Source organism: Hippoglossus hippoglossus, chromosome 5, assembly GCF_009819705.1.
Source record: "Hippoglossus hippoglossus isolate fHipHip1 chromosome 5, fHipHip1.pri, whole genome shotgun sequence".
NCBI lineage: Eukaryota > Metazoa > Chordata > Actinopteri > Pleuronectiformes > Pleuronectidae > Hippoglossus > Hippoglossus hippoglossus.
The window spans coordinates 16,180,664-16,203,398 of NC_047155.1; the positions used below are offsets into that span (position 1 = coordinate 16,180,664).

A 22,735-nucleotide genomic window follows, 5' to 3' on the forward strand; every position below is an offset into this window, starting at 1 on the left:
ACACACATAAACACACAAAGACTTAGATACACATAAACACAACTCAAAAACACATTTTTCATTAATTCCACACCCACACACAGACACACACACACACAGACACACACACACACACTCAAGTGAAAGGTTTGAATTTTTTAGTTTCTGTCCACCAGTTGCTCCAACTCTCTTAACCAATCAGAGAGCCCAGAGAAGCTATTACGTAATGCGGCTCGGCTCACGGACCCGCCCACTTCCTTTGGGAAAAAGTGCTCAGCTATTTTTTTTTAGCTGACGTCTTTGTATTTTTAGCTGTTAGCAGTCGCTGCTAAGTAACTTTCCGGCGGCTTTCTTCTCTCTAAGTAAACACACGAGTTGCACGAAGTCCACGCCGAGAACAAGGGCAGTCACGCGGCTTTTGCAAAGGTAAATGTGGGGCCGTCTGAGCGCCAGTTTGGTGCTCGTCTGCCCTGGCTGTCTCTGCTACGCTGCGGCGGTAATGGCGGCGGTCGCCTCGTCAACTCCTCGCCGTTTTACGAAAAGGGAAGGTGTAGTTAGCTTAATGGCTCCCCGTATCGCTGACGTCTATTGACGCGGTAACTTGCGTGCCAGTGACAGAGTTACACATATTTACTCATTGAGACAAAAGCTCCAGCATTCTGTGAATCGCAGCGGGGAAAGTTACCGCGCCAATCGCTCCGGAGCGCTTTGTATTTTATCGGTTTAAAAATGTGTTAACATCCGTTTCGCCCGATTGTGAGCTGCCGTGAACTAGCGACGGCGGCTCGGACATTCTAGCAGCGATGAACCGAACGGAAACTTTACTTTGTGGCGTAAACGTTCGTCCTGGATGGCGCGGACCGCTTAGCAGTCGGAGTGTAGCATTTAACGCTAAATCGTGCGGGAAAGAGTTCGTAATGTGAAGTATTGACTGTCGGGCCTAGCTATGTTCCTTAACTCCGTGTTTGTTGCATTAGCTCACACGATGGAACCAAATAGGAAGTTGATTCGTGATTAGCTTTAAGTCAAATGGTTAGCGATTGATTATCTAAATGAATAAACTGTGATTTGACGTCGCTGTACACATTTCCACACTTGTCATGATTATTTGTTATTACACATGTAATGTGGAAGATGCACACAGAAGCGGAGATAGTTGCCGCAAATAACAGTGGACCCCGAGGCGGGCAGCTCTTGTGTTAGATCGGAGCCATTGTAAAAACGGTAACATTGGTTTATTTGTTCCCAGTTACTATGGAAGAAGTACAGCAGGGCAGCAATGGCACTGAGACTGCCATTTCCACTCTCCTCACATCCTCTCAGTTCTCACAGATAGCCCAACAGGTAACTCATAGATCCCTTTCACAACACCATTAAAAAGTATCTCGAACACTGCATTATAGTGCCACAGTTTGCATTTGATCTGCTAAAACAGCTTGTCCATTTTGTTTGTGAATATTGTACTGAAAGCTCATTTATCGATCCAAAGATTGGCATATTATATTTGCAGGTCTGCATGTTTGCTTTGACTCTTGATGCCATATGGCTAAAAAATGAGAGATGGATCCATCAGGACGGCCATGTTGATCATTAACTATGAGGCTAGGATAATATTTTCACCAAATGTCTTTCTTTCCAAATTGTACAGCATGTAAATTACATTTCTGTAAATTTAGTAGTAAAATGAGGGGATTGCTGAATCTGAGATTTAGTGTGACTGGTGTGTTTGATGGAGTCTCGCTCCTCTGTGGCCGCTTTTACTTGATGTACTTGTTCATGTACCTGAAGCTGCTACAACGTTTATTTTAACAGTAGAAAACAGTGTGTACCTGACTGGGACTTAAGGTTTCTTGAGTTCAAGGCATCTGACATTGAATCTTAACTTGTATTTACTCAAAACACCCAATAAATAAATAAAATTGGGATTACACTAAATAAGGGTGAATGGGCACATAATTAGTCGCATTGTGCAAAGACCAATTGTGTGTTCACTTAGATAACATGAAACTGTAGAATTCTTAGAATAGATTTAAAGGTTCAGTAAAGTAAAAATGCATCTGTCCCTTGTGATATCTAGTCATGTAGATAGTTTAAGTTTTATTAGTGATCAATTTTGCAGACTTAAAAATTGGATTATGTTTGTGGTGTTATAAATATATACTGTATATGAAAGTAAAAATACTGAAAGTAACCTCTCTTTGCAAAATTAACTTCCAATTACTCTTGATTTTCATAAAAACTATTCCTGCAATAGGACATAGATCCAGAGGTTTGTAAATTACCCAGAATAACCAGTGTATTGTGACTTGAAAGATACAATACTGTTGCGTTTGTCAAATGTATATATATTTTTTTATTCTCTGAGGAATATAAGCACAATTGTTGACACTCATTCTGCATTACAGTGGTGGCAAAAACGTCATTGGTAGATATCTTAATTCTAGACAACCAAAACCACCTCGTGGCCAGATGCCACTAGGGGTAGTTAGTTTTTACACCAAATACAAATAAAGTGTGCATCTAATGTTGAAAAATATTCTTTAGTGCATTTGAAATTGCTTTTGGATTTTTTGCAGATGTCGCTAGGTGGTTCTTCTGTGGCTGTTGTACAACTGCCAGGGGGTCAGTTTCAGGTGCAAGGAGTGATCCAGACTGCACAGTCGTCAGTCATTCAATCCCCTCAGGTGCAGTCTGCACAGGTAAGAGCACTTTCTTTTTGTTGGCACTTGTAAAATTATATATAATTGCTCTTATAAAGTTGTTAATCCACATCAACTTTCAAGTCCCAGGGTTCAGACAGTGACGATTCACAGGACTCATCAGACAGCGGGGCAACAGCCCAACACACCAGAGAAATACTGGCAAGGCGGCCCTCATACAGGTAAAAAAAACACTTTAAACACATACATTTACACTGCAATAGTCTTGTTTGATGAACAATAATTCAATAAACCTTCATCTTATCACCTTATAGAAAAATCCTAAATGAGCTTTCTTCTGAGGAAGTGTCACACATTGATGGAAAGGACAACAGCCCAGCATCCACAGGAGTGACAGGTGTTTCACTACCCGGCACCCAAATCTACCAGACCAGCGGCGGCCAGTACAGTACGAACATTTCCCCTCTATGTGCTTACACTTATGATTGTTTGGTATGATAAATTACTGTATTCTTTTATGATAGTATGCTCACCAGACAGTATAGGGTTGATATGTCTACCAGACAAGATTTCTTGCTGGCGTGTCTCAGAAAGCCTGTGTGATCTTTAACCTATTAACACTTAGTACACTACAGTTCCCAGAATGTTAACCTAGCCTTTAGCAATGTTAACATTTTTTTTCGCTGCTCTTTTTGCCATCTGTGTGGTTTTTCCAGTTACTATAGCTCCAAATGGCACAATCCAGCTGGCGACTACAGGCACCGAAGGCCTTCAGGGATTACAGACTGTCACCATGGCCAACTCTGGTGTAGCCCAGCAAGGCACCACCATCCTTCAATATGCCCAGACACCTGATGGGCAGCAGATACTGGTGCCCAGCAACCAGGTTGTTGTACAAGGTGAGCAGAACATGATGTGGTTTGGTCAAATTTACCTGAAATTCTAAGTTGGTTTTATCTACTAATGTAGTCAGGAGGACATTTTGGCAGGCGGTTAGATGCCCCAAAAAATGTGTTGTGTTTTCAGACAGAGAATCATTGTGTCAAAGAATCAGTTAATTTATTTGTAATGCGGGTGGGTGTCCTTGTTCAGCTTAATTTCTAACAAACCAACATGTGATGGTCAATAGACTTTGTGGATATATCGGGAAAATTCTACTGTTCAATAAGCAAGCATTAAGACTAATACACAGGACATTTACATAAGTTTAAAAAAAAAATGCTGTCTCCGTATTGAGACCAAAAACTTCCAACATAAACAAATTACCATTGAATGTGGTTTCTCTCAGGTGCAGGAGGAGAGGTACAAACATACCAGATTCGCACAGCGTCCGCATCCAGCTCCCTGCCTCAGACTGTAGTTATGACCTCTCCTGTGGGAATATCTCACGGCAAGTCTGATGATCCCACATTTAAGAGAGAAGTCAGGCTGGCAAAAAACAGGTACGTGTGCTGTTTCAGGGTTTAGACACAAATATGCAAAATACATTTTCTGCTAGATCCTGTAAAGCAGAGTAGTATTGATTGTAATTAAAGCTTCTGTTAGTACTGTTATAATTATTCATGCATGTTCTGCTTCCCACTTGAGTAATAACAAATATTTGAATCATTTAGATTTTGCTGATTTGTATGTATTTGTTATTAAATAGTTGTAAATCAAAATAGAAAAGACTACTTAATTAAGAGGTCATTAACCCATACAGCTCTTAGGTGCCAAATAGAAATGCACTCTAAAACTGATGTTTTGAAAATGACCACCTAAATCCTGAGGCTTTTCTGAAGAGCTGACAGAATTGCAAAACATTTGGCTTTCGTTATGAATCATTTTCATTTCCTTAAACTTTGTTAACATAAAAAAACAAAGATGGCAAGCCTGCCATGATCCTTCCTTTTTTCTATTCCTCAAGCATATCTCTTACCAACTGAGCCTTGGACAGCGGGGTCAGCAAGAACGTTGACTGGGTCTCGTTGTATTCGTCAACAAAACACTGTTTCAATCTCGCTCAAAATCGCTCCCCTCGGTTCGATCTTCAGCCGTTGACTGAATCGCTACTTTAAAAACCTTTTTGCTGGCTAAGAATGCTAACAAACAAACTACATTTCCCATCATGCATTTCGCCTTTCCTGCTAGTATTTTTCGGCCAATCACCATGAAGTCACATGTCTTGTCAAGAATGAGACGTACATGACTCATCTGCTCTACAAGTACGTGCATGACTACATAGCACCCAGTCTTAAAAGTGTACATGCATATCTCATATCTGTTCCTAATGGGTTAAGTAGCTTATTACAACAAAGTATTGAGCATTGTACAGGGAGACTGTTGCTAGGCATATTGTAATGTTAATTTCTTAGTTATTGCACTAAATGAATAGACTAAATACATGAAGTCTCAGTTTGACTAACTGCTCGTTGTTTCCCTCTTCAGAGAGGCAGCCCGTGAATGTCGAAGGAAGAAAAAGGAATATGTTAAATGCCTGGAAAACCGTGTCGCTGTTCTCGAGAACCAAAACAAGACCCTGATAGAAGAACTGAAAACATTAAAGGACCTTTATTGTGTTAAAACGGGATAACCTGTCTGAATGCAGGTCAAGCATTGAGATGTGGCAGCACACAGCTCAGCCATTCGGACATGTTGGGGTTTCTGGGAACACTTCATTTCAAGCTGAGATCCTCCAGTTTTTTTTACTCTGTTTGATACGAAAGTGACCTGTGATCACAGTGAGATATACTCAACAAAATGAAAAATGAAAAAGAAATTGGCCATTTTTTCCACCTGCTGTTTTTTACTAAATTTGCTAATTCTATAACATTTATAGTTGTGTACATTTTTAATACTGGGAGGTATGAAATCCTGAGCTTTAACTTTTAAGTCTCAGTTTCTAAATGTATCCCTTCCTTTTCTCTTGTGTTTTTAAAATGTTACTGTTGGATATATCTTTTTTCTTTTTAACAGCATCTGCAGAGTATTGCCTGTATAATTACTACACAGACACAATTCCTGTTTTATTTTATGAACCAGCAATTCCCTGTATCTCTCCATTACAATTGTCATTCCTTATTTTGTGCAATGGAATATCAAGGGTAACAGTAATTTTGACGTCAAGTGTTGTTTGTTTGGTGGTTTCTTGGCAGTTACTTAGACAATCAGGGAAAAAGCACAGTGTCCAGGTAATATTTATTTTGTGCATCTTGGGAGGGGTGGGGAAGAAGAACAAACTGTTTATGAAATGTTGCTGATTCTGTAAGAAAATAAATATATTTTCACTCAAAATTTGTAGTGTGGATAATGTAAGTGATTCATTGTAAGTGACCACAGATCTCATACAGCCACAGGGGTGCACAGGGGTTCCTTTGCCACTATACAAATTTGACTTTTTCTGTATATATAATGTGAAACCTACAGCTGGAATTTGGACTCTTATGAGGTAGTTACAAACAGTATATGTAATAATATAAATTATGGTTTAGTAGGAAGGAGAGTCTGACCGTTTTTTGTTGTTATCTATCATCGTTTATGTTTGCTGATACACATCAACATGTGTTAACTTTCTAAATTCAAGTTATATCTATGTTTTTTTTATAGTTTTATAGTTATTAATAAGAAGGTTTATGATTGAAGTGTAAAATGTCAGGCCTCAATTACACTTCTTTGTCATGAGGGTTTTATAATGACAAAAACAAGTCAAGCTCTTGAATAGGAAGCTAAATATTCTTGTACTGACTAATTACTGTGCTTTGAGTAAAAATACTACAGAATAGACTCCTTAAACAATGGCAAAATGACGTGTCCATTCTCCCCTGCAGTCACTTAATGGAAAATCCCATGATATGTGGTCTTATCAATGACGTCACCCCTGGAGCCTCAACTTGTTTTAAGTGAAGTTCAGAGAAACCAGCGGCTTCTAGATCTTTCCATGTGGCTCTGGTGATCATGCACCCATCCCCGAGGTAGTACCACACAGGTTCAAGCACATGTTGAAAGAAGTATGTCCATGAAGACGGATCTGACACAACATGTTCCAAAAAGAAGAAGGCTCCGCCCTGTAGGAGAGAGCAAACAAAAACACACGAATGTTAGAGCTGTTAGAGTCGTGATCCTGATAAAAAAAAAAACAATTGTGAATTTGCCAGTAAATGTCATCAAATTTGAAATTTCTTTCAAATCATTCACATCTCGGACACTGATCAAAAGTGACTGAAAAGATATCTGAAGTAGTCGGTAGACTGCAGAGAAAACCAGGATCAACGTAAACAGTTAAGTTTCATCATTCAACCAATCATATTCTAGGGCGTCTACTCCTGCATCTGTAAACATCCTTCACACTTCTACAGATGCATTACAAACTATTGCAACATATGTGTAACTGAAAAAGGGAAAAAAACAAAAGCACTCTATCCTTCTACCGTGCAGCTTGAGCAAGTTCATACTTATTCGCTCTAAATGTAAATTGGTCTGCCGATGCCTCGGGCTATCTGCCTCCTAACAAAGGTCTATTTCTGCAATGTGAGCGATCCAGAGACTTGTTACAGTTTGGAGGATGATCCTTACCAATCTTTTTCAGATAACCCTTGTTTCAGGTCAACGGTAACCACAACAACCCAGTCCCAGAAACCCTTCTGCTGGGATGGTACAGAAACACTGTTGTCCAACTTTTAAATTATTCACTCAAATATCCAATGGGTTACATCAAAGATAGAAAGCAATATATATTCATAGATGCAATTATTTATAAAGAATGGACGATCAAAATAGTGTTTGCAACTTGTGCTATTAATCAATCAACAGCTCCAGGGCTGCAGATCCCCAGAGGCCCCACAACCCCAGGTTCACTGCACATTGAACTGCTAAAGTGCAACATCAGCCAAGGGCCTGCAGCATAACCTTTTATTTTATTCTGGATTTGTTGGGCCTTGTGTCAAAATCCTGTTTTAACTGTGCTCACAGACCTTTTTTCAGTCAAATATATCTATTTTTAGTCAAGTGCAACTGATGCACATGTTTTTATCCTGTACTTGGTTTCTGGGTCTCCTTCAGTGGTGTGCACTGTACTTCATGAACACTTGAAGGCAACTTGATACCTCGCACTGTTGGAGTTGAGTTCATGAAAAATCGAAAACAAATAAAAGTATCAGCAACAACGTGCCATGCCTCGGGGGCTACCTAACCGGTTTATCCAGGCATGCACATGAAGCCATAACCACACGAAGCCTTTCAATCCAAGTTTAATATTTCACAAGGGAGCGGCAGCGGCATGTGGAGACTCACAGGTCTGAGGATGCGTCGCACCTCCTGCAGCACCTCCCGCACGTCCCTGACGGAGCAGAGGACCAGCGTGCACACCACAACATCAACAGACTCGCCCTGCACCTCCTCCATGTTCTCCCCTGACACCACCATGAACTCCTCATAGGTCAGATGCGTGTTGTCGGCCATGCTCCTGCGCAGGTAGCTGCTGAAGTGCGGGTTGGGGTCGGTGCAGGTCACCGTGCAGCCGCCGGGGTAGAACCTGAAGTTGGCCCCGCTGCCGCAGCCGATCTCCAGCAGGCGCAGGGTCCCGTCGCTGCTCGCGAAGCTGCCCACGTTTCTGAAGAGCTCCCTCTTGATCCCGTGCGTTTTAGCGTTGTATGAAAACGTGATGTTGTAGGCGAGGAAGGGAAAGAGGCGTTTGTAGACACCGCACAGGCCTGTGCGCTCCATCAGGGTTAGCGGTAGAGTCAGTGCACAGCAGAGAAGTCTGCAGAGTTTCATGAGACAAGTCGTCATTGTTCCTCTGAGGCAACACGAGGTCTAAGGGAGGGAGATTTAAGGCTGGAGACTTGAGCAGATCAACAGATTACACTGTTATTACCTGAGACACCATGTCTGTGCTACCCCCCCCCATCCACCACACGATGGCGCCATTCTGAATATGGCGGGAGTGTGACGACATTTATTATTCAGACTCAGGGTGTCGATAAGATACAACACAGAATAATATGGAATATTGGGGGGGAGAGAAGAACAAACCGTTTATGAAATGTTGCTGAACAACTTTTTTGTTATTTGTAATAAGATTAATGATTGAGGTGTAAAACTTCTAATTTATAGCCAGCAAAACGTTCTTGTATTGACTAATTACTGACCTTTTAAAAACACTACAGTAAAGACCCCCTTAACAATGGCAAAATGATGTGTGTGTGACAACACGTTCTTCCTTAATATAGGACTTTTCTGTGTATATCCTCTCAATACATTTTTAATCTGAAATATTAACACTGCATCTGGGTTCAAATCTTTAATCTGTAACATTTTGACACAACCACTTTAGTCACAACAAAATGTATATATCAGAGGCACCATTAAGGCAGTAAATCCAGCAGTAGCAGAGATAAACACTGACAGAGAGAAGTTCACCGAGGCAGCATCAGACTGATTTATCAGCAGAGATGAGGAATGATGAGCATAGAAGATCAAAAAAGATATATTTCAAGGTATATATTTTCTAAATTGCATACAAAATTAGTATTGTGAGCTATGTAATTCAGTACCTTAAAAGCATGTCTTTGCATAACACTACCAAGGCCAAACAACCCTACACACGATTGTCTAGTTCCTAGAGTAGAAATTAAGATGAAAGAAAATGCTCTGATAAGCTAAATTTATATTTTTGTCATAAAACATAGAAACAGTCGATACCAGTGGACATGAAAACCAATGTAGCATATGCTACTCTGGATCTGCTTGAGAGAAATAAACTTAACATTGTGTTATATAGCTGAAAAAAGCCCCCCCCCCCCCTACAAAAATAATATAATCTGCTCAATTCAGATTTTTATTTAGAGCCGCACCAAATGATTTACACTTATACATGTCAGCCCACTGAAACATTATATGTTTGTGAGGTACAATACGTCTCTTCACTTACGTTTAAGTGGCATTCCACTCTAATACAGAATGTTTCCTCTCTTAATACTCTTATCCAAAACATTCCCCCCCCCGAAAATGATGGTTTCACTTCATTAATGGTCATACTGGCTTGTGGTCATCTCGGCCAAGTCAAAGAGTAACGTCCTCGCCCGAGCTTTCCACTTCTAATATTAGCTCACATTCCCTGACTTAAAGGCTCTCTTGACAGATAACACTTGTAACATAGCAACACAACAGCGCAAACACATCTGTTCTAATGTGAATCATAATTTCCCCTCAAATGAAAAAGTTGAATAGTGGCATGTGTTCCATTCCTCCTCCAAGTTTGGTTGAAATTGGCTTAGTTTTTGCGCAAGACTTCTAACAAATAAATCAATTTAGTGCAACTTTTAGTGCAAAAATAAAACGAGCCATTCTCTCTGTCACTGGGGATCAATAATATCACACACACACACACACTATAGTTGAGGACAGGCATTATAGGCTTGGCATATTCATACGGTGGTTGTGAGGGAGGATCACTACGAGGCTGATCAGACAGAATCTATTTAACAGCGTAGCCCATGATGTGCGGTTTGATTACAAAGATGAGTGGAGCTTCAATGTGTCGGAGTTTGAGCTCAGAGAATTCAGCCGCCTCCAGGAGTTTCCATGTACTACGGTTGACGTTGCATCCATCAAATAAGTAGCACAACAAAGGCTGAAAAACGTTCTGGAAGAAGTATGTCCAGGTCGAGGGGTCTGCGACGACATGCTCCATGAAAAAGAATGCGCCACCCTGCAAAGGAAAAAAAATGGTAAAAGCTTTATCATAGAAATGAAAACAACTATGAAAAGAGCATTTGTGAGGATAATGTGTCTGATTTGCATCAGCGTGTTAAAGCCAATTAATTCCAAGCATTATTAATTTGTCACCTGCACATCAGCATTTTAACGTTTGTTGACTAAAAGCAACACTATGCAACTTTTTCAATCTTAAAACAAGCAGCTTCGAAATTAGTTTGATGGACAAATCCCATGGCGCAACACTCCCATGCCACTGACTCATTTCTCTCTCTCACACACACACACACACACACACACACACACACACACACACAGCTGAAGTCTGCGTCAGTCAATTTACTTGGACTTCAACTCCATACTTTCATTCCTAATATGTTGCATCTGCAGCAATTGTAAAATCCCACCTTTAACCTGCTGCCACTGATCAAGGTTCAGTCTGATGAGCTCTTATTACATAACCAATTACTAATGTGACAGAACTCATTGTTCAGTTAACACCATGAAGCTTAACATGTTGTCATGTAGAGTGTAATTCTAATGGAAGTTTGGAAACAGAATGAAAACTACTGTTGTTAAGTTCAGTGCAAAGGGGTCTTGTGTGTGTCACATGGCCAGTGTGGTCCAATCATGGTTGAGTGAACACACCCAGAGCAAAGGGGGACGTGAAAGTTCAGTTTGATTAACACAACGTGAACAACAACCGACCTGTCCTGATAAGAACAGCAGCCCATCAAACGAACTATGACTACATGTCGTTGAAACTCATATTTATTACAGTAGTCAGACAACTTACAGGCCTCAGCATGCGGTGGGTCTCCCGCAGGGTTTGCTGTACGCTGGTGACAGAGCACAGCACCAGGGTGCAGACAACCACGTCCACCGACCCGTCCTCGATTGACCCCATGTCCTCCCCCGATGCCACCACGAACCTGTCGTACGTGAGGTGCTCGTTGGCGCCCATGTTTTCCTGCAGGTACTTCTGGAAGTGAGGGTTGGGGTCGGTGCAGATCACCCTGCTGCCGGGAGGGTAGAACTCGAAGTTAGTCCCGGTGCCGCAGCCGATCTCCAGGATGGTGAGCGGACGGTCGGAGCCGCGGAACTCCGGCAGGCTGCGGAACAGCTCCTTCTTCTTGTCGTGCATTTTCTTGTTGTACGTCACAGAGATCCGGTGAACGCAGAACGGGAAGACGCGTTTGTACATGTCCCACAGACCGACGGCGTGCATCAGGTGAAGAGGGAGACACAGCGCGTACACGGCCCAATAACAACATCGCATTACCGTGGTCATTTTGGCGGAGCGCGACCTCGGAGACGAAGAACAGCTGCAGACGGTTCACTTGTGACCCCGCCACAGAGCAGCCAACATGGCAGGTCCGGTTTTATACTTTCAAAATAAAAGCTGGGCAACTCTAGACACGCCCATTACAAAAAGGCGAGACGTTCCCCTCTCTTCTGCACCTGCTAGAAGAGTGAGGGTCATCTTCTTCACACGGCCACGCCATTCATTAACTGAGCTCAAGTCTGCCACAACTGTTGAAATTCAACAAAACTACCCGGCTAATGCTTACAGAAGGTGGTTAGCTAGCTCACTCAAACCATGACTGAGATAATACTTCTTCATTTAATCAAACACGTGTTACAGTTTCGAGGAGATTCAGCTTCTTATTTTGTAAACTGTGCTTGTAGCTGCAGTTTAGAGTGGCCAAGAATTACACCAGGTTTAAAGGTTCATTGTGTAAGATTTAGGTGAAAGGGATCTATTGGCAGAAACTGAATATACAATAATCCTGTGGGTGTTTTCACTGGTGTGTCTCATCCAAATTGTACAAATTGTTGTTTTCTTTACCCTAGAATGAGCCCTTTATATCTAAATACTCTGTATTTACATCCTCTCTAAGGAGGCCGCCATGTAACCCTAACTTTTGAGTTTTAACGACAGCTGAAGACTACCACAGGTTCTCTGTCATGTTTGGAAGGGGTGAGGGGGTATTCAGCTGCAACGTGACACTTCACCACTAGATGTCACCAACCTTTACACAGTGAACCATTTAAAATGTTCATATCACTTGATATCGATAACTATATATTTGATAAATGTCACATTAGTATTTCTTTTTAAGTTGAAGACTCAGTTTTTGCTCCTTAGTAAAGGTTTTGTTTTTCTTCTTTATGAGCAGAGAATGACAAACACTTGATAAACAGTAGAGAATGTATGTGTTTTCATGTTTTTGTATGTGTTTGTTACTTGCTATTTAGGAAAATGAAATTGAGATATTTAAATAAATTCCCCTTTTCAAATAATCCAGTTGAGAAGAATTAGTTCATTTTAATTTACTGAAACCTGACTGAATACATCCTTAAATTTAAAGTGGAGACATAAACTTCACAGTCGTGTGATAATGTAATCACAAATCAAGGGCCACTTACTCCTTTTTTCTGAAGCTTTTGATTGTATTACACAGTCTTCGTGAAATTTTAGATGTTAAAATTTCTCATTATACTGATGTACTGGTCCTGCATGTGCTACATGCTGAAGGCAGAGTTTGCATAGTGGTTCTGCACTGATCTTAATCTGTCAGGGCCCAGGTCACTGTGCTACTATACAACTCTCCCCAGCTCATCTTGTATATTCTACAATTATAGTTTGACTAAAAGATTTAATGTATTGGATATTTCCCGTCTTCACAATAATGAATTGCACTGAAAAGCTGAAGTGAAAACATAGCCCAATAATTGAAACTGCATGGCAAGTATTTCTAAAGGTGCAGTTCTTCAAAGCACCACCAGGTAGAGACATTGTTGGGTCATATTCATAATCCCCCTTCATAAAACCCTCCAAACCTATATTTTGAAGGGTGATGGGTATAGACTAAGGGTTAATAATAATATTTTACACGATTGTTCCAATAATGAATTCACTGACTGAGTGAGAGTAGTGGTGTAATTACTTTGATCTACTCTGCACAGAAAACCCAACAAAGAATCAGAAACAAATAAACAAACAGAGCCTCCTGCTGCTACAGATATTACAAAATATTTCTGGTACACCAAAAAGATTTTCAAACAGTTGCTGACCCAGTCTCTGAAAAGAGACATATTCATCTTCATTGTCTTGTCTGTTGAAGACAACATGGTGTTGTGTGAACTATTTAAGTGAAGTAATTTTAACTTGCTCCAGTGTCAGACACTGGTTATACATCCTTCGCACTAAACTGCGAAAGCAGATTCCCCCTTGGCTTTAAATTTAGAACTATTACAGCCAAAGCACCATTTGTTCCACTGTGGAACCATTGATCGTACTTTAGATAAAATCAGAAACTAATTACAAATTCAATAGGTTTATAAAATAATGGCTTCATATAGCATCAATTTGCCACTGAATAACCATCTGTGTGGATTGATTGGTAGCCCATGCATTTTTCCTGCTTCATATGTATTAAAATATTTGATTGTATAGTATGCAAGTTTTTGATTTGTTTAGGATGGATATTTATGAGACTGGGCTCAAAAACTGTAATACTGTATTTTAGGCTTAGAAATTGAATCTCTTGATGGCAGGGCCTTACAGAGATTCTACTGATTCCAGTGGCAAGGTTTCTGATACATACTTCAAATGCAAACTTTAAACTTCATATTTGCACATCGACACCAGCTGCAGGCCTTATCACCAAAAGCATTCAGAACTCATTGTCTTTGTCTTCTACATGTATATTTTTCATCCTAAGACATTTCTGGGTTTTTTGTTTATTTTATTTTTTTCAATTTTGCGGTTGCAGCGTGTCAACATTCAAGCAGCAGCTTTGCAGTTGGCTAATACACCTTTTTCATTGAAACACATTTTAGCAGGTATGAATATTTAAATTGACAATGGATGAATTCCATTGAGCATCTTTGGTATTAGGGTCCTTGTAAGGGTCCTTGGCTCGCTGGGACACCTTGAATAGGGCAGAACCAATGGTAATGTGGTTACCATGTGCTTTTTTACTGTAACTAGTCAAAATATATATTTAAAACTTAAAAACTGCCATTCATTTTATAGTCTTCCAATACAAACATAAACACTCATAATTATGAGCTCCAAGTTTTTTTTATTGTAGAAGCTTCCAGATCTAATTCTAAAATTATGGACCCTTTTTTTATATTCCCAAATTTCCTATTTTTTCATAGGAAATACAGATGCAAACAAAAATGTTGCCAAGCAGAATATCAACGAGTCTACTATTATAACATGAAGAGGGAACAGTATTTTTTTTTTCTGCTTACGATGCTGCGGTCTCTTGTCCGTTATTGAAACTAAAGGCATTTACCGACACTCCCTAACAATTTGCTGAGAGTCATCAATTATGCAGGGTAGCCGCACGCACTGGGAAGGAAGATAGCAGCAACAATATGGCGACAGCCGCAGTTACTCCCGACTCTTTTCTACATCTGCAGTTCACTGACAGCTGTCCGGGCCGCTGTTGATGCGAGAAAAAGTAAGTAGACTGTGTTTTCTGCTTTGTCTGTGCATTTTGGCCGTGGGATGGATCGCAGTGCTACTTTGTCGACTGACTGCATGATCCCAGTGCCGCAGAGCGGTCCCTCTCCTCTCGGCACCGTATAGAGTCTGTGCAGCAGCAGCAGCAGGAGGAGGAGGAGGAGGAGGGCTGCGTGCCAGTAGCATGGAGCAGATATGAACATGCGAGGCCAGAAGTGCGGGGATTGATGCGGGGGTTTTCTACAGAGCGCAGGGGGAGACGTGCACTTTGTGATGCGGCGCGGTGGCGGAGGGGGGGAACGGAGGCAGACAGCGGGTTATTTGGGGTGTTGGCCTGCGCGCCGCTGGATGGAATGACCATCCACTGTGGCAGAATGTGAAACATACGCATACAGGATGGGGGGGGGGAAAGTGAGATCAGGTTAAAACTTCTCCGAGCGGCCGCTCTGGAACTACAGTGCACGCTCCCCGCAGCCGCCTCTTCATGCGTAATGCGTTGCTTTGCAGACTCATTCCCGTAGCAGTTTTCTCGCTGCCATTATTTTATAGCTATGATAGTTTTATACCCCCCACCACCCCACCCCCACATACCACCTCTGTGCACCCCCTCCCTCTCGCCATCTCTTTGGAGACTGTATTGCGTGAGGAGGAAGGTGCGTCTTTAGTTTGGCACATCCTCTCACCCTTTTCCCCTGCGCTTTTCACGCATTAGAAATAAGATTTCCCCCGTCATGTTTTTTGCTCTATACACCCACATCACATATGGGGTCTCTGAATCTCCCATACATCATCATATGCGGGTGTGGTACAGCCTTAAGGCCCTTTGAATAGTTTCCCTTCTTTTTTCTCTCTCTCTCTATAAATCATTTGACCGTTTCCTTTGGTGTGGGACTGGGTTGTGCTGGGATGCTTTATGTGGAGGCCAGTGATGATGTGTTGTCAGGATATGGCTCGATGTGTATTCAGCTGACCTACTAGGAGTTAGTTAGTTAGAGCCATAGCAGCAATAAACCACACTGCAGTATTTTTCGGCTTTGGCCCTATAGGCACGCCTCGGTATAAAACAGTGCACTTTTACCTACAGGCTGCAAATCCGCCTCAGTCCATTCTCGTGTGATGTAACATATAATGTGAAGGGGAGCTGGTGGTCTTCATCCCACACTGGGACAAAGTTGTCCCAGAGAAATATAGGAGTAGGTGTTTATCTCCTCAGTATAGCCCAGTGCTACATCATTTAATTCCTCACTCATTGTCTGTCGTCTAGGAAAAAAAGCTACTAATACGATTATAACGCATCCAAATGACCAGTCAGGTCTTAAACTGGTACCAGTCGTAACTTAACTTGACCTGAAACTGACCCAGCTCAGAAGGTGGCATCCACTCAGGACATGAGATGTTGTTAGAGGCCTCTTGGAGATGTTAGGTTGTTATCAGTGCAGCCGGACTCACTTATAAGGCTTGTGGGTTGTTTTTATAAAAATATCACTGCAGGAAATGAAGGATGTGTAAGTTCTTTTTTTTTTGCCCATGTGACTCTGATGCAAGTGCCCTGTACACCCCTCCCTCCCTCCCTCCCTCCCTCCTCCCCTCCCTCCCTCCCTCCCCCTCCTCGCTGTAGCACCGTGTCTCCGCGGTGTCCGGTGAGTCCCATCAGATGCCATCTCTCCATCACAGAGCAAGCCGCACAATACAGGATTCATTTGATATCTACATATATCCGGACGGAGGCTTTGTGGATTCCTTTCTCTCCTGACGCAGCGTCACAGCAGTTTTGCCGTTGCGCTGCTGAACCGGGACAAGCTCCCCCCGCCTCCCCCCTCCCTCCCTCCTCCCCACTGGAGGCTACTGAGACAGCAGGAGTTGTTAATTTTCTCAGTTTTTATTTATCTATATTTATATCTTTTTTTATTTTTTATTTCCGGACTCACTTGGCTCGGATGCACCAGTGCGATGTGTTGGCCCGTGCGCTCTCATGCGTCAACAGGATGCAGTCTAATTGTTTGACTGTTTTCTTTTTTTAATTAGAGTGTGGTTGTTTTACGCAGTGCTTTTTTTTTTTCCATATGACCCAGTAAGTTAGTGGACTTTCCTCTGGTCGCCTTTCAGTTCTGCTGCCTGTTTTTTTTTTTAGGATTGTGTCCAGCGTCATGTGTCAAGCATGCACTGGCCATGTTATTGCATCCTGGTGTGAATCACCTTGACGGTAGATCAATTGATGTGGCATTGGTGGAAGGAGACTTGGAGGTTGTGCCGAGGTTGGGTTACCTGAATCGGAATTCATTGCTCCTCTGGTTGGCTGCGCTTTCTTCCCTCTCTTGAAGATAGAAGTTGTTGGATCTCTTTCTTTCTCTCTGCCCGTGGATTTTCTTCTGCTCACTCCTTCTTTCTGATTCAGTTCCAGGTGTGTACTCTTTTGTCATTGTTTCCTTGAATGTGGCTCACTCTGCCCCCGAACTGCCACTTGACTGTTAGATGTGATGTAGCAGACAGCATGGCTATCAGCCAACAGGGGGAGCCTGGAGAAATGCAGTTCATGATGTCAATAGAACCTCAATGCTTATACAATGAGTCAGAGCATCAGAGGTTGTATGACTCCCACTTAAATTTCCAGTAATTATTTATGAAAATATCGTGTGACAGCTTAATCCATGGTTGTCATTGTTTAGGTCAATAGAGTTGTATGGTTTAAAACATCAGAGTCCAGCCTGTGAGGCCTGTGTCAGGTGTGTTGTCACATAAAGGCTTTTACATTTTGGATCAGATGGACGAGATCGTCACAGAGAACAACAAAAGAAGCAGATGTTACTCTCAGTGTATTTTAACGGCAGCTCATTATTACACCATTCTTTGAAAACTGCCAACATTTGTATTATTCTCATGCCCCACCCATTGCATTCAGCCACAAGTCTCCATTCATATATCTGCTTCTTCTTTAATTAATATGACAATGGATGTGATATATGTAAATGGTGGAAATTCCCAAACAAATTTACAGCAAAGAGCCTTTGCTACATCGTAAGCAGAAAAAAATCCATAGCGGTTAATTGATAATTATCATGATAAATGTCAGAGAATTATTTCTTGTAAAGAGTCCCCTGAGCGAAGGTTGTGGTTTTAAACCATTTTTTTTATGAGCAGAGAATGACCAACACTTGATAAACACACATCTGAGGGAGAGAACAATGTATAAGCAGTTTATCGTCACATTGGACCCTTCGTCATATTGCTATTGATGAAAATTACATTGCGATAATTATTGAAATTGTTTTATTGCCCGGTCCTTTATCTTAACATACAACACGTTCATGTAAAAAACATGCAGCACCAGACTCCTCGACAAAATTGTATGTCAATCAAGCTAATATAAGATTGTTTGACCCTTTGTCATGGTGCAGCATAGTGTAAAATATTTGTCTTAGCCTGTGTGCTGGGAACCTCTCCCCTCCATATCAACTGGGGGGAGAGTTGACATGGTTAGTTGTTTTGTTCTTGAGCATAGAGACCTCCGAACCAAACCAATGAGCTGATAGCGGCATAGAGCTTTTACAACTCAAACACAGATCCTCCGGCGATACTGCCAAAACTTTGACATTACACAGTGTCATTGTATTCATTGTTAATATCAATTATATGAAAAATATGACTCGGAACGTTGCATTTTGCATGGTTAGAGTATAGATGCAAAATAAACGTCCCTGAGAAATAAATATTGCAAAATGGTGTGTAAAACAGTCGGACATACCGTATAGAGGCACACAGTATATACACTTTCACCTTGATTTTGGGGACGATAATAGTGAGAGCAGAAATTTTGTCTGTGTTGAAAACTGAAGCTGAGCTGTTTGGGATTCATGATCAGTGCTTTTGTCGTTAACGTTGATGAAGAGAGCAGAAATAGTGCCGACTAGTCCATGTTCCATAGGTTTGCACTTTTCCAGCTTCATTTTGCTTTGTTTGCTTTTTGTGGCAGAACTTTAAAACTCCATCTGTACGGCTTTAAACAATATAACATGATGTAATGTGATATATTAAATCTACATGTGTATTCTATGGACTGTTCAGCATTTTAAGTCACAGTTGTAATTAATGACTCGTTTTTTTTTTAAACAGGATGAGATGTTATATAATGATTTTTCTCCTTCATTCATATGCTCTTCGGCATCTTTGCCCAGTGCCTTATGCTCACTTTTCCTCACCTCCTCACTCCGTGTCCCTCTCTCTTCCCCTCAGAGCTGCATGTCTGGGATGGAAAACAAATAAAGAGGAAATAGCTGCAGGATGAAAACATGGCCGCACCCCTTATGGCACCCCCAGGACCTGACAGCTTCAAGAAATTCACCCCAGAGTCGCTTGCGAACATCGAGAAGCGCATCAATGAAGAGAAGAACAAGAAGCCGCCCAAGCCCAGATCAGACAGTAGTCACCGTGACACATCTGACGAAAATGAGCCCAAGCCAAACAGGGACCTGGAGGCTGGGAAGAGCGTGCCGTTCATCTACGGTGATGTTCCTAATGGAATGTTTTCCACGCCGCTGCAGGATTTGGACCCCTACTACTTGAACAAGAAAGTGAGTTAGCCCCACAGGCCACATGCACGCCCCTGTTTTTCTTCCTCTCATCATATAAATGTCCAAATGAAGAAGCCTTTGCTAAATATTGGTGAGAGAAATTGACATTCCTTTAAATCTTTACAGACGTGTTTTTCAGCTGTTGTGATGAAGCCGCAAATGAGCTAAAACTTTACTCTTTCTCACGTGAAACTGTGACACTGTAAACCAACAACACATTTCTGATATATATTACGAAAATCACTTTCATAACAGATTCAGGTCTCATATCAATTTAGTCAAATGGAAGCTACTGTATTCACTACAGGGATAGGGTTAGCATAATAGCAAAGATGACCTTGAAGCATTGAGGAGCTTTTCACTTCTGTTCAGTCACCGACGCCTCAGAGATAGCCACTGCATCATTCAGATGCATAGTGAGATCCTACAATACCTGTGAGTATATCCTTACATCTGTGAAACCGACACACAACTGAGGCAGAGTCACATATGGTTACTCTGCTCCGGCAACACTGCAGGGCTGCTGTGGAGCAGTTTTTAGGCTCAGTTACCTTCACATAACTTTCTGCAGTTTTGATTGATAGTCTGTGTTAATCCGTGGTGGTGACAAATAAGCCATCACTGCTGTCAGATGGCAGGTGCTCTGTCCAACAAATTGTCAGAGGGAATAACATTTTCATCAGTGCAGTCGAGTAATAATTCAGCTTTAAAATGTGTGCATGCATGTGTGAGAAATGTCTAGGGATCTAGAAGATAACATTTTTAACTCCTCTTTAATAGGCTGCAGCCATGTTTTTATTAGGAATAATTGCCTCGCCTAATATTTCTGTCTGACTTTTTGAGTTTGGCGTTTCACTATCTGTTTTTTTTGGGAGATTTAAAACAGATAAGCACATCTGAAAATGTATTAGCATTGAAGGTCATGCCAGTCGTACATCAGTATCAATGTTTCACCTCAGATATGTCATACAGTAGCATCATTTCTGCATTTAAGGAAAAACAGCTACTGGATTAATGTGATGTGTGGCAGCTGACACAAACACTGATGTGTTAGGAAACAAACAAGGAATTTGCTTTGGTGTTTGGTGCATTTCAAACATATTAAGTAGAAAGGTATAGGGGGGAAGAGAAAGCAGAATAAGAAGCAAGTACTGAACTTTAGGGAGAAAGGTAAAGGCAATAACCTAAAGTACAAGACCAAGAAGGGAAAAGCTTATAGAATATATTCAAGAATATATAAAAAAAGATCACATAAAACAGATACAAATATGTGCAGTATTTTAAAGATTGTGCAGAATATAAACATCTTAAGGCTTCACTGTCACGTCACTTAAACTCCAGCTTGGTCCTACCTTTACTGTAACCCTGCACTATCAAAAGAGTAATGGTGAGTGTATGCAGAAGATGCACGAGGGGACAGGAAGTGGCGAGAAAAGGGCAGCAGCATGCTATAGTACCTTCGGCTGTTTCTAGCTGAGGAGGAGCCGGTCTCCTGTGTGGTGGCAGTGATAATGTGTAAGTGAATCTGTGACCTGTACGGTAGCGAGAAGCCCAGTCAGCAGGACTGCTCGTCTCTACCAGCAGCTCTCCCTCCAAGCTGGGATGAAACTATCAAGTGTATGAGCCTTTTGTGATCTATTGATCCACAGCTCTTTAGTTCAGTGGTGGCCAGAGTGAGGGTTGTATTCTCCTCCTTATTATCCTTCCCCACTTTGCTTATTTCCCAATGCATACTTCTTTCCCTCCCCTCACTCTCCTCTGTGGCGCCTCACTTTGGCGACTGAAGGGAAGCGGAGTTGTTCGCCATGGTCTCAACTCACACGCCTCTTTGACTGGGTGCAGGAGACCTTTATATTTCAGCCAAATGTGAGCAAATGTCTCTGGCATTGTATGGTGTCGACACAATGAGACCTGGGCGATTTCATTTCATTTTTTAAATTTTTAATTCCTGCATAGTCGATGGTTGAATGGTCGGCTGATTGTAAAATACCAAGAGTTATAGGGCTGTCAAAGTGCTGTCAGGAAGTTAAAAAACTGATTCTGTCTCAAGGCAATTTGGTGGAGTGGTTTTATTCCTGAAAAAGTTAAGTGGTGACCTTACACAGCTCAAACCAAATCTCCGTTTACACATTATTACCATCCGTCAGAATATTTCATAATTTCATAATATTGGAGGTGTTTAAACTTGCTGTGAAAACCCCATAAAGTTTAAAAGCAGTGTTTCTTATACTGAATGTAGGAAACAATGCAATGAACATTAACAAACCTTCAGACTCTCTGAATGTGCCTCCTCATTTAATGCACTGATTATTGTAAATTATATTTGTTTCCTTAAGCTCAGTAGTCACTGTGATGAACAATGAACTGTGGTGTGACCACAGAACTAGAATCTAGACTCTATTTACTTAAAAAACTTGTCGTAATTAAAGTTAACAGATGTTTAAAACCTTTAATTGAAAAATGCTATGCATCTTCAGTTTGCAAATATAATTCAATTTGTTTATTCAGATTAGTTAAATTGTAATATATTTATGGTAGGAAAAAAATATAATTTGTTTGAAATATTCCTTTAATAATAAAATCAGTCAGATAGATTTATCTACAAAATAAATATTATTTCTGAACAGCTATTGGGTGTAAATCTGTACCAGTGAACAGGCCGTCAGCTGCTACACAACCTGCAGGTAAACTCAGGGATGTTGTGCCAACACACTCATTTTAGGAATTTTAGGGCTGAGTTCATGAAAAATATAAACATATACTGTAGTTCATTGGCATTTAAGAGTTTCTAAATTGTCATCATTATGATATTGTTAATCTTTAGATTGAATTAAATCCATGGCCTGAAAACAGCATTTGCAGTGTCAACAGTATGTACTTAACAGATCGTTTTTAAGGGACTTTTAAAATGGCTGTAAGGTTTACTGGGCTTTTAGACTGCTTACCCCATGTGTTTCTGCTTGTACGGGTTCTAGCTCCTCATTCTGCTTAGTCAAGATCTGCTGACTTCATCATATACGGCACACCCATGTGTTGTATCAGTTCAATGAGACCTCATCATCCCATGTTCCTCAGTCACATCAGTCATTTTCCTAATCTACTAATGTCTCTGTCCTTTATCACAGCTGAGGAAGTTCCTTTTAGCATATTCATGGTTAATGGCCATTCCTCCTCTAGCTGTTCACGGCCTCACCTTTTCAGGCTGCTCGTCTCCTCTACTCGACCGACAGTCATCCTAATGCTCACCATAGCACTGTATGTCAATGAGTGTGTGTGTGTGTGTGTGTGTGTGTGTGTGTGCCTGTGTGTGTGTGTGTGCCTGTGTGTGTGTGTGTGTGTGCCTGTGTGTGTGTGTT

The 22,735-nt window shown here is 41.3% G+C and overlaps 4 protein-coding genes across 15 annotated transcripts in view; 2 read left to right on the top strand and 2 right to left on the bottom strand.

Annotated features, from left to right (window-relative positions):
- The first annotated feature begins 229 nt into the window (after positions 1-229).
- On the top strand, positions 230-5,912 carry atf1 (activating transcription factor 1). Of its 4 annotated transcripts, none has more exons than XM_034586223.1 (8): positions 230-405; positions 1,229-1,323; positions 2,556-2,678; positions 2,763-2,860; positions 2,954-3,087; positions 3,356-3,538; positions 3,934-4,081; positions 5,067-5,912. In XM_034586223.1, exons 2-8 carry the CDS (start codon positions 1,234-1,236, stop codon positions 5,209-5,211), a joined length of 921 nt encoding a protein of 306 aa, XP_034442114.1. In that variant the 5' UTR covers positions 230-405; positions 1,229-1,233; the 3' UTR covers positions 5,212-5,912. The 4 variants fall into 4 exon arrangements, with proteins under 4 accessions (XP_034442114.1, XP_034442112.1, XP_034442115.1 ...); XM_034586221.1 differs by having other exon boundaries at positions 231-405; positions 3,928-4,081; XM_034586224.1 differs by lacking the exon at positions 1,229-1,323 and having other exon boundaries at positions 233-405; positions 3,928-4,081.
- A 143-nt stretch (positions 5,913-6,055) lies between these two features.
- On the bottom strand, positions 6,056-8,425 carry LOC117761894 (methyltransferase-like protein 7A). The gene is made up of 2 exons (XM_034586225.1): positions 7,908-8,425; positions 6,056-6,682 (listed from the first exon to the last, which is right to left on the bottom strand). The coding sequence occupies exons 1-2, from the start codon at positions 8,403-8,405 to the stop codon at positions 6,446-6,448; spliced, it is 735 nt and encodes a 244-aa protein (XP_034442116.1). The 5' UTR covers positions 8,406-8,425; the 3' UTR covers positions 6,056-6,445.
- Positions 8,426-9,902: 1,477 nt separating this feature from the next.
- On the bottom strand, positions 9,903-11,713 carry LOC117761895 (methyltransferase-like protein 7A). Its single transcript, XM_034586226.1, has 2 exons — positions 11,128-11,713; positions 9,903-10,326 (listed from the first exon to the last, which is right to left on the bottom strand). Exons 1-2 carry the CDS (start codon positions 11,620-11,622, stop codon positions 10,093-10,095), a joined length of 729 nt encoding a protein of 242 aa, XP_034442117.1. The 5' UTR covers positions 11,623-11,713; the 3' UTR covers positions 9,903-10,092.
- Positions 11,714-14,650: 2,937 nt separating this feature from the next.
- The window catches only part of scn8ab (sodium channel, voltage gated, type VIII, alpha subunit b), a 44,037-nt gene continuing 35,952 nt past the window's right edge, over positions 14,651-22,735 (top strand). For 7 of the 9 annotated variants that reach the window (XM_034586208.1, XM_034586212.1, XM_034586214.1 and 4 more), the window contains exons 1-2: positions 14,651-14,809; positions 19,042-19,379. In XM_034586208.1, coding sequence (XP_034442099.1) covers positions 19,098-19,379 — 282 coding nt within the window. In that variant the 5' untranslated portion in view covers positions 14,651-14,809; positions 19,042-19,097. Of the gene's footprint in view, positions 14,814-16,418; positions 17,213-19,041; positions 19,380-22,735 lie in introns of those variants that run through there. The other 2 variants (XM_034586209.1, XM_034586210.1) reach the window with 2 other exon arrangements.